At 44.8% G+C, this 14,852-nt stretch overlaps 2 protein-coding genes across 9 annotated transcripts in view; both read right to left on the bottom strand.

Moving 5' to 3' along the window:
- Positions 1–6,455, bottom strand: part of LOC138737124 (bcl-2-like protein 11) — a 65,419-nt gene extending 58,964 nt beyond the window's left edge. The window contains exon 1 of one of the 2 annotated variants that reach the window (XM_069887677.1): positions 6,158–6,455. In XM_069887677.1, the coding sequence (XP_069743778.1) occupies positions 6,158–6,269 (112 nt within the window). In that variant the 5' untranslated portion in view covers positions 6,270–6,455. The remainder of the gene's footprint in view (positions 1–6,157) is intronic. The other variant, XM_069887676.1, reaches the window with a different exon arrangement.
- The window catches only part of acoxl (acyl-CoA oxidase-like), a 434,711-nt gene continuing 421,316 nt past the window's right edge, over positions 1,458–14,852 (bottom strand). For 5 of the 7 annotated variants that reach the window (XM_069887663.1, XM_069887664.1, XM_069887661.1 and 2 more), the window contains one exon: positions 14,226–14,622. In XM_069887663.1, the coding sequence (XP_069743764.1) occupies positions 14,440–14,622 (183 nt within the window). In that variant the 3' untranslated portion in view covers positions 14,226–14,439. Of the gene's footprint in view, positions 1,546–6,463; positions 6,531–14,225; positions 14,623–14,852 lie in introns of those variants that run through there. The other 2 variants (XM_069887672.1, XM_069887669.1) reach the window with 2 other exon arrangements.

Genomic DNA, 14,852 nt, shown 5'->3' with positions numbered 1-14,852 from the left:
TAAGTATTCCCTATGCCATCGGTGCTCTGTGATCAGTAAGAGATTGCTTAAGGTGGTATGTGGGTGGAAAGAAAAAGTTTGAAAACCACTGTTTTAATCATCCCTAATTGACTCGTTATGTGCACAGTTTCTTAACTCCAAAGGAAATGGACCAATGACAATTTTTCTCAAGCAAAATATTTCAGAAGCATTTGGGTCAAGAGCAGAGATTCTCAACCTTCCCTTCCCACTCACAGATCACCTTAAGCAATCCCTTATTAATCAGAGCACTGACTTTGCGATTACTTAAAGTGGTATGTAAGTGGGAAGAAAAAGGTTGAGAACCACTGCTTTTTGTTAAAAACCTGTGCTGAAGATTTGTGTCAGTCCACCTCACGTTAATCATGTTAACCCTGCAGTGCACACATTGACCCACATTGCTTCCCACTGCTTGAATTTCAAATGCTCATTCTCATACACAAACCTTCCATGGACTTACCAATTGTGTACTTTTTTGTTACCTCCATCAAGTTTACTATCTCCTGGTCGTGTTTTCTACAAAACTGGATTTACAGGCAATACCTGTTCCCCGTGCCTTTCTGCAGGCACCAGGGCTCCACAACTCCCTCCCTGGTCCTCTTGCCCCTCTTTAAAACTCTCCCCACAATCTAACTTTATTCACCTGCGCTAATTCCGCTCTTTGCTTAGAGTCAAATTTTCATCTGATTCAGCTGCTGTTAAGTGCCTTGGGAAATTTTGCCAAGTTAGAAGGGTCTTACTTTGCTAATAGGGCACCGAGGTTCTAATAACCAAAATTAAATACAAGCTGAAAACTCAACTATGTTTAACAGTAGTCTTAGGAATTCCCAATGTAAATTTTGTTGTAATCCCAGCATCCAATCAATCAGCACCATTGTCAATATAATACTGCTGAGTGACAAAAGAGCTGGAGAGCACAAATTCTGATTACTTACATAATGTCACAGGTTAGCTGTGGCTGAGATTAATTACTGGAGCATAAAGGACAAGTGGTCGATTTGAAATCCTAGATAGAATCCTTTCAGTTTTCCTTCACATTTGTTTGGTGACGATAAACTGAAGCTAAATGTACTGTCAAATAAGAAAAAGCTCAGCCACACGCAAAAAAAAAATTAAGAGAGCACTGCTGGTTAAATAGGAGAGCCTTCCTGATCTTTCCCTTTGCTACATAACGGACGCTGTTGGACCTCCTGAGCTTCTCCAGCATTTTGTGCTTTTACTTCAACCACAATGTCTACAGATTTTCTTTGGGGGGTGGGGGGGGGGGGGTGATTGACCATACTTCTAAATTGGAGAGCCTGTTGACTACTGAAGCAACAACCCCCTTCTCTGCTATTCTGAACAAATGGCTTTTTTTTTACTGCACATTCACAACAGCCCAATCACAGCCTCTTCTATACAATGAAGAAAAAGCTGCATTTAACCAGTAATTACCCTCTGCAGTCCTGCTTGAAAAGTCAACTGCAGCACAGCATTAGCGATAAGACACAGGGCAGTGGCCCGGTGATAGAATGAGGGATCTTCTGCCTGCATAACAAAGGTGAACAAAAAATCAACAAGCTAAAAATTCATAGAATTAGTCGACAGTTTATAATGAGTGCTCCAATTATGCTGAGGTGGTCGGCTGGGACGGAAAGGGTTTGCTCTGCCTGCGCTCCATTCAGAACATCGACTCCACACAGGTGGACGTTGGCGCAAACAATCTCCATAAGCAAAGAGTGATTAACTTTTGAATCAATCTACCAGAAGTCTCTTTGGTTCATGACTTAATTTTCACTTGCACGTGGCCAGTTTGATACAAAATAACTGGTTTGAATAAGACTGCTGCAGGCAGTTTCAAATTCCAGTGAACAGATACAAAATATGGCTACTGGGTCAGCTCGAATGCAGAGTTAAAGCAGAAAGAGCTCATATAGCTCAAGCTGTGGCTGAAACTGGGATATGTGGCTAACAGAATGGAGTTAGCAGTTCAATCCATGCACTTACGATGCTGATGGTTTTCCAGCCCATGCTGACATTTTAGAACCCAGAAAGATTCAGTAATTTAAGAAATTAATACTGTGGTTAAGTGGTTAATAGTGAAATTAAGCTGGGGCTTTCAGATCGGTTTTTCTGCGGCAGTACTTATTACTAAAGTAGAATTTTTTTTTAAAGGTGTAATCCAAACGGAATTAGTAACATGCGCACAATTTAATTTGTGGAGCCTGTTGTTCACGAGCCTCGTGCCAGGACGAGGAGCTGTAGATTCACTAAATGGTTAACAATACTGCGTTTTCTAATGGTGTGTGGAAAACCTACTCTCTCATTTTACTTTTGAACGTGTCTGCTGAAGATAGAATAAGGGTGTTAAACAAAATAATGCATTATGCAAAGCATGCCAATAATTTTGGCCTCTGACAGTGATGCGTTCCATGACACATCGCACAAGCGACTTTGACTCAATGGAGTCCAATTTCCCCCCTCTCCTTATTTCCCTACAACGTATTCTCTCACACATGAAAATCAAGTCAAGTTTATTGTCATCTGGTGTTCTCTGGTTTTTCAATGCAAAACATGCAGACACACAACCAGACAAACAATACATAGGCAGGACAAGGCTTCATCTAGAGAAATAAATATTGTTTCATGAATGTGAGAGTCTCGGGTGGTCAGTTCCCTCGGCCGTTCAGCATTCTCACTGCCCGTGGGAAGAAGGTGTTCCTCAGCCTGGTGGTGCTGGCTTTAATTCTCTTGTATCTCTTTCCCGGTGGGAGCAGCTGAAAGACGTTGCGTGCAAGAGTGGAAGGGGTCCTCAATGATTTTGTGTACCCTCTTCAGACAACGATCTTGGTAGATCACATCGATGAGAGGGAGACTCCATTGATCCTCTCTGCTACTCTTATGTGCCCGTGGATTGACCTCTGATCTATTTCTCTGCAGCAACCATACCACACGGTGATGCAGCTGGTCGGGAAGGTCTGAGGAAGGTTGACATGATGGTGGCCGGTAGCCTTGCCCACTTTAGTCTTTTCAGGAAGTGAAGTCACTGTTGTGCCTTCCTGACAAGTGAGGAGATGCTGAGTGTCCATAATACGTCTCTAGTTAAGTGAACTCTAAAGAAAATCAATTCTCCTTTGATTCTTTTTGCCATTAGCCTACCCTGTAAATGATGGTAGCCTATTAATCTTCCAGCAGGTCCTTGAGAGGAGGAAACACATGATCTTAGAGAAAACATGCAAACTACACACACACACACAGCTTCAGAGATCTCGATTGAACCTGTAACCCCTCTTAAGCAGCCTCTTCAAGGCAGGAATATTGTGCATTTATTGCACCACGCCGTTCTGTGTAAATGGTACGAACACAGTCCCGCCTTTAAGCTGACAGCAGAGGTTGTCACAGTGCCACTTTGACGTCTGTGTAAAAAGGGCCGGGACCAGGACAGGAAAGGGGTGCTGACCCTGTTGTGTTACACATCAGGCCTCTTTTGCTTCTGAGATGCTGTGTAAAATGACAGTGGGGCAGCATTATGGCAGTGTTGTTTGCTTCAGTGTGTGTAAATAAAAGCAGAGCCGGTTTAATGAGGGGTCTTCTTTATGGCAGTGATGCAGGATCTCTGTGTAAAAAGGGCTAATGTCCCCAGAGCAGCAGGACTACAGATGCTCTGCTCCCCATCTCGGATCTTTTTTTCTCCATAAAACTCAGTGAGGCTTTAACTTAAGCTGGAATATAACTTTTTAAATGTATGTTGAAACACATTTGTTCCATTAAGAACAAAAGTCTCTAATTATTATTCCTCTTCATGTGCCCAGAATCACTGTTTAGCTACATCTCATATATTGATCTCTGTAACGCAATTCTGAGGGGTCAAAAAGACGATTATTGAAAGCGAACTTTAAATTGGGGGCAGCAGCCCCAAAAGTAACGCGTTTTCCATAAACTTTCCATCAGAGAAAAATGAGATAACCCAAGGTAGGTCCTCCCACCATAGAGTAAAAACTAATTAATGCAAAGAATGAAAGGCCTCATTAGTTCTGTTTGGCTCGAAGAATTACTTGGTTTACTGTTTGCTGCCCGCAGTTAGAGATCACCACGGCATGTTAAAGGCAATGATCCAAAACATGAAACTTCAACTGCGATGTATTAAATTCAAACATCCAGAAACATTAGGCATTGGCAGGGCTTGGAATGCATCAGATGGCATTGACCCTTACCAAAAAGCAGGCCTCAAGATCTATTCAGTGCTAATGCCAGATTTATTTTTAGGCTCCTCTCCATTCCAGGCAAAGAAAGATGCAACAAAATTGCAGCTGCTTCTTACTACATGAAAGATGAAAATAAGTGTTCATAAGGAGTTCTGCAAGAACTTGTACATTTTAGTCTTCCACTTCAATTAGAGGAAGCCAAAAACCAAGTAACAGATCATCCACGTTCCATCAATTTACGGATCTTTGCTTTAAGCAAGGTTTTCAATACATAACAAAGAGCACATGATCTTCTGAAAAATACACCCACTATATTCCTAATGCCTGGCCCTTAAATACACAGTAGCTCAAATTTACAACTGGTGAAATTGGCTGCGATTCCAAAAGTGATTGATGCCAAACAGTCTAGAGAAACTCGTGGATTGTCTTTAAATTTGTCCTCGGGCATCAGTATCACAATTCAGGTGCAGATAAAGAAATGAGGCATGTCCGGCTAATGTGCCAATTCAGGGATGAACAGGTAAAAGCATTGAGTGGTTATCTGAAGGCAGCGAGGTGGCCTGTGGAGCCGAATGGTGCAAAATAAATAGAGGCCCACAAACAACTGGATGGCATAATTCAGACACTGTTGTATATATCAAAAGCAAATCCTTGCAATCAGCCAATCATTTACTTACCATCATTTCTAGTAAACCAAGATACGCTTCTCCTTCATCCTTGTAAAACTCATTTATTTTGTGACAATCCTCCATAATTGCAAACGCAATTAGTGTAAACAAAATAATGTACGAGTTCCTCTGCAGTTATAGTTGAAAAGTTATGAATGTGAATTCCAGATAAAATCTAATCATCTACAACAGTAGAGGAATTGCCAACAAATAGAGCCTAATGCGGAGGTAGCACATACAAGTGTTCCGCACAAACAATCCTCGCCTTTATTTTGACTGCACCACAATAGTTTTCAGGGCCCATACACTGTCACGACGGGCAAAATAAAAATGCTGGGCAGTCAGCGTACACTATAACTGTGTAATGACTGAAAGCACAGTTTTTATGGCCTTTTCCACACCTGGTTTTGTTTTGATTACAGCTGCATTTACTTGAAGATTTAACTTGAGAATCACTCATGGAAATGGCACAATTAAGCCTTGTGTGTTAACTGGTTTTGGATGTGTAAAGTCCAACTCTATTATCAAGTATACTGAACAAACATCTCTTTGTAAGAGTGAAATAAACATACAAAACTCCGTGTAAAGATGCTTAATTTTTGTCTTGACATGGAACCTAAAGAAATTTTCATTCAGAACCTACATTTTGTTTATATATTGTTTTGTTTCTAGATATGCTGGTTAACATTTCAATAATAACCAATGTACCTCACTGATTATACATGCATAGATTGATAATCTATTGCCCTTTCACTATTTGTCCAGGTACTACACTGAAACCTAAGCCACCTGTTATCGTGGCTCCAAACAATGAACAAATCTTTACAGGTTGAGGAAAATTAGTTCATTCAAAATGTCCCAAGTTGGCATACAAATTGGTTCTCAACCTTTTTCATTCCAAGGCCCACCTGGCTTCTGGCCTAATGTGCCATGGCCCACTAGTGGCAATGGCTGAGCAACATTTTAAAGTCAAAGGCAGCTCTCCAAGAAACACAGTTTTATCTATTTTGAAGTACTTTAACAGTTTTAAAGACCCACATGAAAGAAGGCCATGGTTGAGAATCACCGTGTGTCATATACAGAAAAGAGCAATGAGATGAAAAACATTGCCCAGTTTCACAAATGCACACCCACTCAGAGCAATATAATCGAATAGAAAACTGGTCTAAGTTTTAGGTACCTGCTGCTGTAAATTTATTTCAGGATCCCACCATTTATAAATATTAAAAATAGAAACAACAGATAATGTCTGCCTCTCTGCACAATGCCAAAGAAGGAAACTCTTACCACTGTTCAGCAAACGCTGTACTTGTGCCAAGGTGTGCTGTGCATGGTGGATGGCTTGGCAAGCCAGGCTTGGAGTCTGTGTGGACTGGTTGTGGCCCATGGGCATAGTCATTTGTCCACTGTCCCCGTCAAAAGAATAGCGTCCGCTGGAAAACCTGCTGGGTCGCGACGATGGGGGAACAGAGGAATGTGGTCCACGCAAAAAATTACTATTAAAGAGTGGACACGTCGTAACGAAGTTTGGAGACAACTGAAGAGTTTCACACTCTGTGCTACAATGGTAATACCCTTGATCAGAAAGCTCACCTCTCGACATAGTTGTCTTCAGTTTCCAGTGACATCGATCTTGATGTCACACTAATTTCCTTTCTTCCTATTTAGAGAAGACAGCAAAAATGAATACTTTTGACAAGAAATTTGCTATTTTTGATTGCACTATTCACAAAAAGATTGAGGGAATTGTGCAATTAAATTCAGTCTACAACTTGAAAGTGCTAATAATTTTAAAACAAAATCCATATGGATCACATGCAGACACAATCTCAAGTTCTTCTAAATCCTAGTCAGTAAAAATGTGCAGCGTTACGAATAGACTCTTCTTCCCAGATTCTGAATAAGACACAGTTTCTGAGAGGGCATTCATCGTAGTGGAGGTGAGATAAAACACAGCAGGACAGATACTGATATGAAATTTAGGTCAAATGCCGGGATTAAACAGAGCATGTTATTGTTGGTTGGGATTAGCCTGAAAAGATCAGAAATTGGGAACCTGCACTGCATTTATAGTCAATCCTGGCGCCAAGACAAACGTACACACTTGCCAAGACTGCTTCACATGAATGCCTTAGGCAACTGATTTGTCAGCTTGGTCAAATTTAAGCAAGTTTTTAAGGTAATGGCAGTAAATTGTTTGGAGATCATATGGTAAAACACTGAAAAAAACAAAGTTGCTCGACAGTCATTAATCCTTAAAAACCTTCACAGCCTGGTTTTGCTGTGAAAATGTGCATCTATTGAACAGCTTAATGATTTACACTGTTCTGAACCACAGAACACAATAGCCCAAAAGGACATTCAGTCTAGTGGACACCTGCGCATACTTTTGAAGAATAATCCAGAGTCCCACTCCATCGCACTTCCCATTTCTCTGCTTACTCGACCTTTGTGATTTTAAGTCATTATTGCACCGTTGCTTCTTGGACAGTTTTATTGTTACATGATTAAGCATAACCATGTCCCTTCAATCCTTTTCCCTCTCATTTGCCCAAATCCCATGTAAAAGGTCACAATGGAAAGGCCACACACCATTCTAACAGGTGAAATAGTGCATTTCATTCAAAGCGACTTGTCACATCGGCTTGATCTTCGTGGCTTTCCACCCCTCCTCCCTCTATCTCCCCAAATTCGTCCCCCTAACTCTGTAGCCACCACAATTTCTCATTATTTACTCTGTGCAAACTTCTCCACAATGTTAAACCACGCCAATTCAATGCATGTTTAATCATTTGAATATCCCTACAAAGTTACTTATTTGTTTTGAATCAATTTTTTTTGAAATCACTTTTTTTCTTTTTAAAATATTGTTATTGATTTTAATGGAAAAACCCCTTTGTACATGATTTCTAACTGATTACATAAATCAATTCATAGTATATACATAACATAAATTGTAATACAGAATATAAACCATAGTTATCAGGCAACATATCTTGCTCTAAACCTCAGATTCTGATGTTAAACAGAAAATAATAGGATAGAATTCAGAATCCCATATAGGGCCTATAAATCTTCATCCTATTCTATAACAATGTGATTACTGTTGTCTCCAATAGCCTGGTTTTCTCGAGAAGTGAAAGTAAAAAGAACCCCAACTTATCCTTACCCCTCCCACTAAACAAGATGATGTGATCGACAAGATACGAGGCCCATTCATGGATTACTATCACAACCTGAAGATTTAGTTACGTGAACAATCTGAGGATTCCCATCTGATGTCCGAGAGTTGTGATTTGATTCATATCTACTTACTATATGCAGGTTAACCTTGTTTAGTGGGAGGGGTAGGATTAGTAGGGGGGGGGGTCCCTTTTTTTTAAATTTAAAAATCACAACTAGCAATTAATGCTATTAAGATAATGCATTTTACCATCAGGAGAGAAAAATTAAGTAATGAAAAGAATTCCTGAACATATCGAGTCAGTATGGCACAAGCAAAGTTAACATCTATTTTAGTACAGGTTTACTGCATAGATACAGTTAAAGAGAGCTTTGCCCGATTAATGTATCCATAATACCCTCCCTGCCTATCAGCTACCCATTCTACATGCAAGGGTACCTCTGATCCATTTCTGGTCACTTATTTGTTCTCCCAGAATTTGCAGAATTTCCTCACACTCAAGTCCAGCAACATTATATCCAGTGCACATTTCTATGTGGGACTCAATCTTCACCGATCAGCCCAACAAATCACAATGGGTTAATTCTAGAAACCCCAAAAGCATCGACCTGGGAGGATGTTGGTCATGACTATTTGGCAACCCGCTAAATTGGCAGGTGAACAATCCATTTTGAAATACCAGTACTGGACACTGGACCAAGAAAAACCGGTCCTGCGTGCCCTTTCACATTACCTACCCAGTATCCCAGAGCTTGGGGGGTGGGGGGGGCTAACCTGAGTGGTGGCATCCTGAGTGACATTTTACATACTTGCAGGCAGTGCATGTGTTACCTAAGGAGATTACCCACACCTCTCTGGGGTGGGGGGAGGGGGGTGCAGGAGGTGTGTGTGTGAGTGAGTGAGAAAACATTCAATGGGTCTCAAAAGCAAGGATTCTGAATGCAGTTTTGTAATAAATGATTTTATTTACAAATGATAACAGGGATAACACACACACATAGTTTATAGCGAGCGGGGGAAGTGGATAGCAGGAATAAAACATATACGAGCATGGGAAAGTCGCACTGGCAATGAAACGCGTAAAAATGGTATCTTGCCACCCAACATCAGGACTGCTAGAAGGAATTGAGGATTTGTTTTTACTCCATATCACAGATGTTCAATTTGATGAACAGCATGTGGACTGCTTATTGTCATTCAAACAAGTTCCTGTTGTTCTTTCCGCACGCTTTCCAGTATGCTAGTTAACAGTGTTCTCCGCTGTGATCTCACCTTTTTGCTCTTTTCATTCCCTGCCTCTTTAAGAACCTCCCACGCACACAAGAACATCATCAGTGCATCACTCATGGGACCCAGCACACCGTTCACACTGAAACCAGGACAAAACAATCCCAGCTCTGATACTGCCTCCCCTAGGCATCAGTCCAGGTTGATTTTGACCCCCAAAACTAGGTTGGGAGTGTTCACACTGGCGGGTGACTCGGTAAATTATCTTTCAAGTGCTAGTATGAAAGGGGCTATATGGTTACAAGGTACTCCCAGATCTGCCCCTTGCAGTGGACCTTGTAACATTTTCAAAATGTCATTTTCCTTCTTCCAATTGGTATCCTCCCCTTTTAATTCACTCACTTAACTAACTAACGTCAAAAGTAAAGCAACAAAGTCCGCAGACACCGTGATAGACGTCAAAGCGCAACCCTGGAGAAACCCATAAAGGGCTCGCACCCCAAACCTCATTTAAGTATCTTTAACTTTGCAACGTTCAAGGACACGGTTTGACCTGCGGAGGTTCTCCAGCAAGATGCTGGGTAAGTTCAGGCCGCTTTGCTTGCTGCGGGGGGGGGGGGGGGGGGGCACTTGACTGGAGCGGAAATGGTTCCAAAGCCTGCGAGGCACGGCATGGAAAGCAGGCCACTCGGCCCCTCTACTCCGGGCCAACCACCACCTCGCCAATCCCACCGACGTATTCTTTCACCACATCATTCCACACTCCCACCACCCTCTGAGTGGAGAACCCCCCCCCCAAAAAAAAGCCTCCTGCCACCCACTCTGCAAATAATCTTGTAAACCTCCATCAAATCCCCCCTCATTCTTCTTGGCTCCGAGGAGTGAAGTCCCAACCGGTTTCATCTTTCCCTGTAAACTCATCTCCTGAAGACCGGGCAACATCCCACTCAAATCTCCTCTCTACACTCCTCCAATCACCTCCTTCCTTTCCGCACGCCCAGAGCGACCAGCTCTTCTCCCCCCCCCCCCTACTCCCCCCGTGCAGAGGGAGGGCCCCGGCAGCGGGCCTGCGCCGCTCTTCCTCCCCCCCCCCCCCCCATTGTTCTCGCCAAACTGCTGAGCGCAGCGCTTTCACGACCTGGCAAGTGCGTCACGCACTGTCAGCCGCCCTCCGACTGGAGCCCCTCCATGCCTCGGATGCAGCCCGGACACCATGCACAGATAAGGCCGACCAGTCGCTGCAACATCCCCCCCTCCTCCTCCTCTAAAATCCTCCTGCTGCATTTCTTGTCGGATTGCAGCGCGGATGAACTTTTCGGTCCTGAGCCTGCAATCATTGCTGCTGTGGGTGGTTTTATATCTAGGGGGGGAGGGTTGGGAAACGATGCCCAGAGAGTGCAGCCGCCTCCGGAGAGACCGCAATCTGGGCCCGGCGTTTGATTGACACTTGCTCGGACGGCGGCTCCAACGGGAGGGGAGGGGGAGATCAACGCGCGGGGCCGGCCGGCGAGCGAGCTGGAGCGCCGCAGGCGGTGACGCCGGCGCTCGGCATTGGTCGCGCGAGCTCACCCTCCCCTCCTCGAGTGTGTATGTTACTTGTTTACACACTGGCGTTCGGTCACATGAGACGGGGAGCCTGGAGCAGTGCTGGTGACTGCAAGGCAGCGCACACTCTCCACCGTCCACGCCCATCACCCGGCGTTCAACAGATCGAGTAATGAAACGCATTGTTAGGACCAAATCCGTACCTTGATGAAGGGCTCAAGCCCGAAACGTTGGCTACATCAAGTTAGACTAGGTATCCATTTTTGCAACATCAAGTTAGACTAGGTATCCATTTTTGCAACATAAAGTTAGACTAGGTATCCATTTTTGCAACATAAAGTTAGACTATGTATCCATTTTTGCAACATAAAGTTAGACTAGGTATCTTTGCTACATAAAGTTAGACTAGGTATCTTTGCTACATAAAGTTAGACTACATCTTTGTTAACATAAAGTTAGATTACATCTTTGTTAACATAAAGTTAGACTACATCTTTGTTAACATAAAGTTAGACTATATCTATCTTTGCTACATAAAGTTAGACTATATCTATCTTTGCTACATAAAGTTAGACTATATCTATCTTTGCTACATTCAGACTAGGTACTTTGCTACATTAGTTGGATCCGCTGAGATTCTCCAGCATTTTGTTTTTACTCCAACCACGGTGTCTGCAAACTGTCCTGTTTTAATTCTATTATCAAATCCATCCTCATTTTATGCACGTTTGCCTATCATTTTCTTAAATAAAAAAACTGCATCAACGTGCACGATTTGAACAAAGCACCAATTCCAACTCGCCCGGTGTGACAACGTAAAATAAAATCCCGACTTCTCCATTTGTAGCTCACGTTCCAAAGGAAAAAAAAGGGGGGGGGGGGAGAAGGTTTGCTGCCCACGTTTAAATCGCAGTCGAAAGGCGATCGGGGGGGATTAGGCTGGAGAGGATTTTAGTGACAAGAGAAAGTAGATGCGGGGCTTTACGGCGCCGAGGGCGCAAAAAGACAATCAAAGCAGAAGCGTCGTGAGAAGCGGGCATGATAGATGACAGCATGAAGACTTGGAGGTGCGTGTGAAGAGGCGGCCGCTCCATCTATCGCTCGGTCGCCTACGTACATGTGGTTCTGAATTTTGCAGCCACCGGACAATAAACAAGCCTCATTCTCCCTCCCCCTCCAAAAGCTGCGCTCCAATCCAACTTCACCCGAACTATCCTTTAAGGGGAGGGGGGTGGAAATAATCCAGGATACTCCAGGGAAACTTCGTGAACCCGAATGCACCCAGTCCCACTTCTAGAGATGGTATTTTTAAAAATATATCTATTCCTCCGTCAACTTGAAGCCAATACAAGGATCGCTCACCTGCCGGTTGACTTCCCAGCCGCGGCCGCGGTGTGAGAGTGTGCATGCACCGCACTGGTCACCGCGAGTCTCAGCCAGCAATGCTCCAATGAGTCGAGTCTCCTCCTCCCTCGGCCGCCACCCCACCAACCACCGCCACCACCGCGGCACGCCCAGCGAGACGCTCGCAACTCAAACCCACGAGCACTGCCGGCGCCTTGGCTGGGGGAGCAAGTCAGGACAGGTAGAATGCGAATCGGAGTGGATGAGTGCGTTGGATTTCAAAACCAACCCGATTTTACTTCGGGGTTGGGGAAGGAAATCAGAGAGGGGCGGGGTAGGGGGGTGGGGGGGGGGAGAGAGAAGGGCTACTTGTTGTTGGAGAGATAGACGGACATGAGTTGAGGAACTGAACACCCGCCCACGGAGACAAGTCCAGGAAACGGTGTCTGTCTAATTTTCTGAGCATTTGTTCTGATTTCTGACTCCAAAAACAAAGTTGGGGAGACTCAGCGGGTCACTTTATAGAAAGGTTCAGAACCAACGGTTTTTGGGATCAACACTGAGTTTCCCCAGCCTTTTGAGGTTTTAATTCAACTCCGGTGCTCGCATCGCAGAGCGGCTTCGCTGCGCACGGAGCAATGAAGGAGCTTTGGTGGGGGGGGGGGGGGGGGGCACGGCTCCTCAAGCAGAGAAAGCGGACAGAAGGGCCAATGGCCAGCATTCAACGCACTTTGGGAGGGATAATAAACGAATCGAGTTAAGACTAAAGCTCGTTCATGAAAATACAGCGACGAGGTTTAAACCTGCAGCCAGCAGCAAGGTTGGAGGATCTTGGAGGAGGGGCTCTGAGTTGGTTAAAGGACACCGTTTAACCGGCACTTTTTGTTACACTTCAACCACGGTGTCTGCAAACTTTTGTGTTTTACTTCTGTCTACCGCGAAATCTCGGTGAGGGAGGTCGACCCTGAAGAAGTCCTCATTCGCTCTCACTTTCTCGGACATAAAGTACCGAGTTCCTCCAGCGTTTTTAACCGGTTTGGAAGGAGTTGGCTGGGGGCGATTGCATCCTGCGGGGCAGACAAGGTCAGGAAGATGTATGTGCACGGGGATCGGACCCAGGGGTGTAAAAGATGCGATGATTTTCATTTAATAAAGGAGGAACCGGCCCGGTAACATTGACCGCCCAATGAGGGGGGGGGGGGATGCCTATTTAGGGGGAGCGATTTTGATTTCGAGGTCGGTGCGTTCTGAGTGCGAGTGAAGTCTGCAGACGCTGTGATTGTCGGAAATGCACAGAGATGGGCGTTGGGACCCCTCCACTCATACCTGAAGGACGAAATGTTGCTTTCGACTCTTCCCCCCCCCCCCCCCCCCCCGCCACCACGATCCTTTAAATACGGAGCGGCCGCACACTCCGGGTGTGAAGGATGGAAATCTCAGCCATCGAGTCAAATAAGCCCCAGAAGAGAAAGTCAGGCTGTACTCAATGAGCAGTCCATGAAAAAAAAGAGACAAAGGGGGGCCGCGGCAGTGCCGAATAGTTGCAGACGTGGGGTGATTTGAAATTGTGCTTTATTCTTCGCGGCTCCGAATGCACTCAAAGTGAGTTATTGCAGATAAATAGTTGCAGATGTAAACTAAACGCGAGACTTCGTTGTGCTCTGGATTTCTATTCCAGAGGAATGTTTTTCCTTTCCAATCTATTCGTTGAGAGGGGAGTGGGGGGGAATAAACTGACTCTGGGTGAAGCGTTGTTCGAGCCAGCGGCTGCAAAATCCACCAAGTCAATGCAGCAGGGATTTGAAATTATGTCCGCACCGAAAAAGGTCGATACATTTAAACAAAACCGCAAGTTTCGTTTTCAAAAGGATTTTTTTGGTAAATTAAAGCACCGAAGAAGCCGTCTGATAAATGCATGAAGTCTTCCCTTCTGAATGTGTCCGTCGGTTCTTGCGTAGAAGAGGTGGCTTTTATTTGGGGGGGGTCTGAAGAGATATCAACTGAGAAAGAAGCACTGTCCACCCACACAACGAAGACACAGAGATACAAGCGATCTGTTTGCAATGAAAATGTGTTTATTTTTAATATCTACATTATATATAAGGTGTAATTTTATTTTAAATTCCCAGTTAAAGGAGATCTTTTCATTTGGATCGTGTCCGTTTCCTAGAAATCGATATATTTCACGCTCGGTCGCCCAAATCCACAGGATCGCAGGGTTGGAAAGAGCCGACCTCCGCCGCGGGGCGAGCGCGGTCCCGGCGGGGATTTAGAGTTTGGCTCGGGTTTTGGCGACGCCGGGGTGATCCAAGCGAGGTCTGGGGTAGAAAGCCCAGGTTGCCCGCGGGTTGGCTATGCCGGCGATCGGAGCGTGGACCGTGGCGGACGGGATGTTGAAAGCCGAAAGCACTCTTAGCGCGTCCTCCTTCACCGACCCGCACAGTTCGGTGAGCTGAACAAAGAAGCGGCGAGATCAGATGGAGAGCAAGGCTGGAGGGGGTGGGGGCGATTCTCGACAAAACAAAATAACCAGACACTGGCTCAGGGGCGACGTTCCCTGGGCAGGTGGACGCGGACACCTTGTACCCAAACCGCCGCGCAACAGAGAGAGAGAGAGAGAGACGGGGGAACACAACCCGCTGGAGGAATTCAGCGGGTCATTTCAATTTTCAGCGATGTTCC

Source organism: Narcine bancroftii, chromosome 6, assembly GCF_036971445.1.
Source record: "Narcine bancroftii isolate sNarBan1 chromosome 6, sNarBan1.hap1, whole genome shotgun sequence".
NCBI lineage: Eukaryota > Metazoa > Chordata > Chondrichthyes > Torpediniformes > Narcinidae > Narcine > Narcine bancroftii.
The sequence above is the reverse complement of the archived record's forward strand: the minus strand, read 5'-3'. Positions and strand labels throughout refer to the sequence as shown.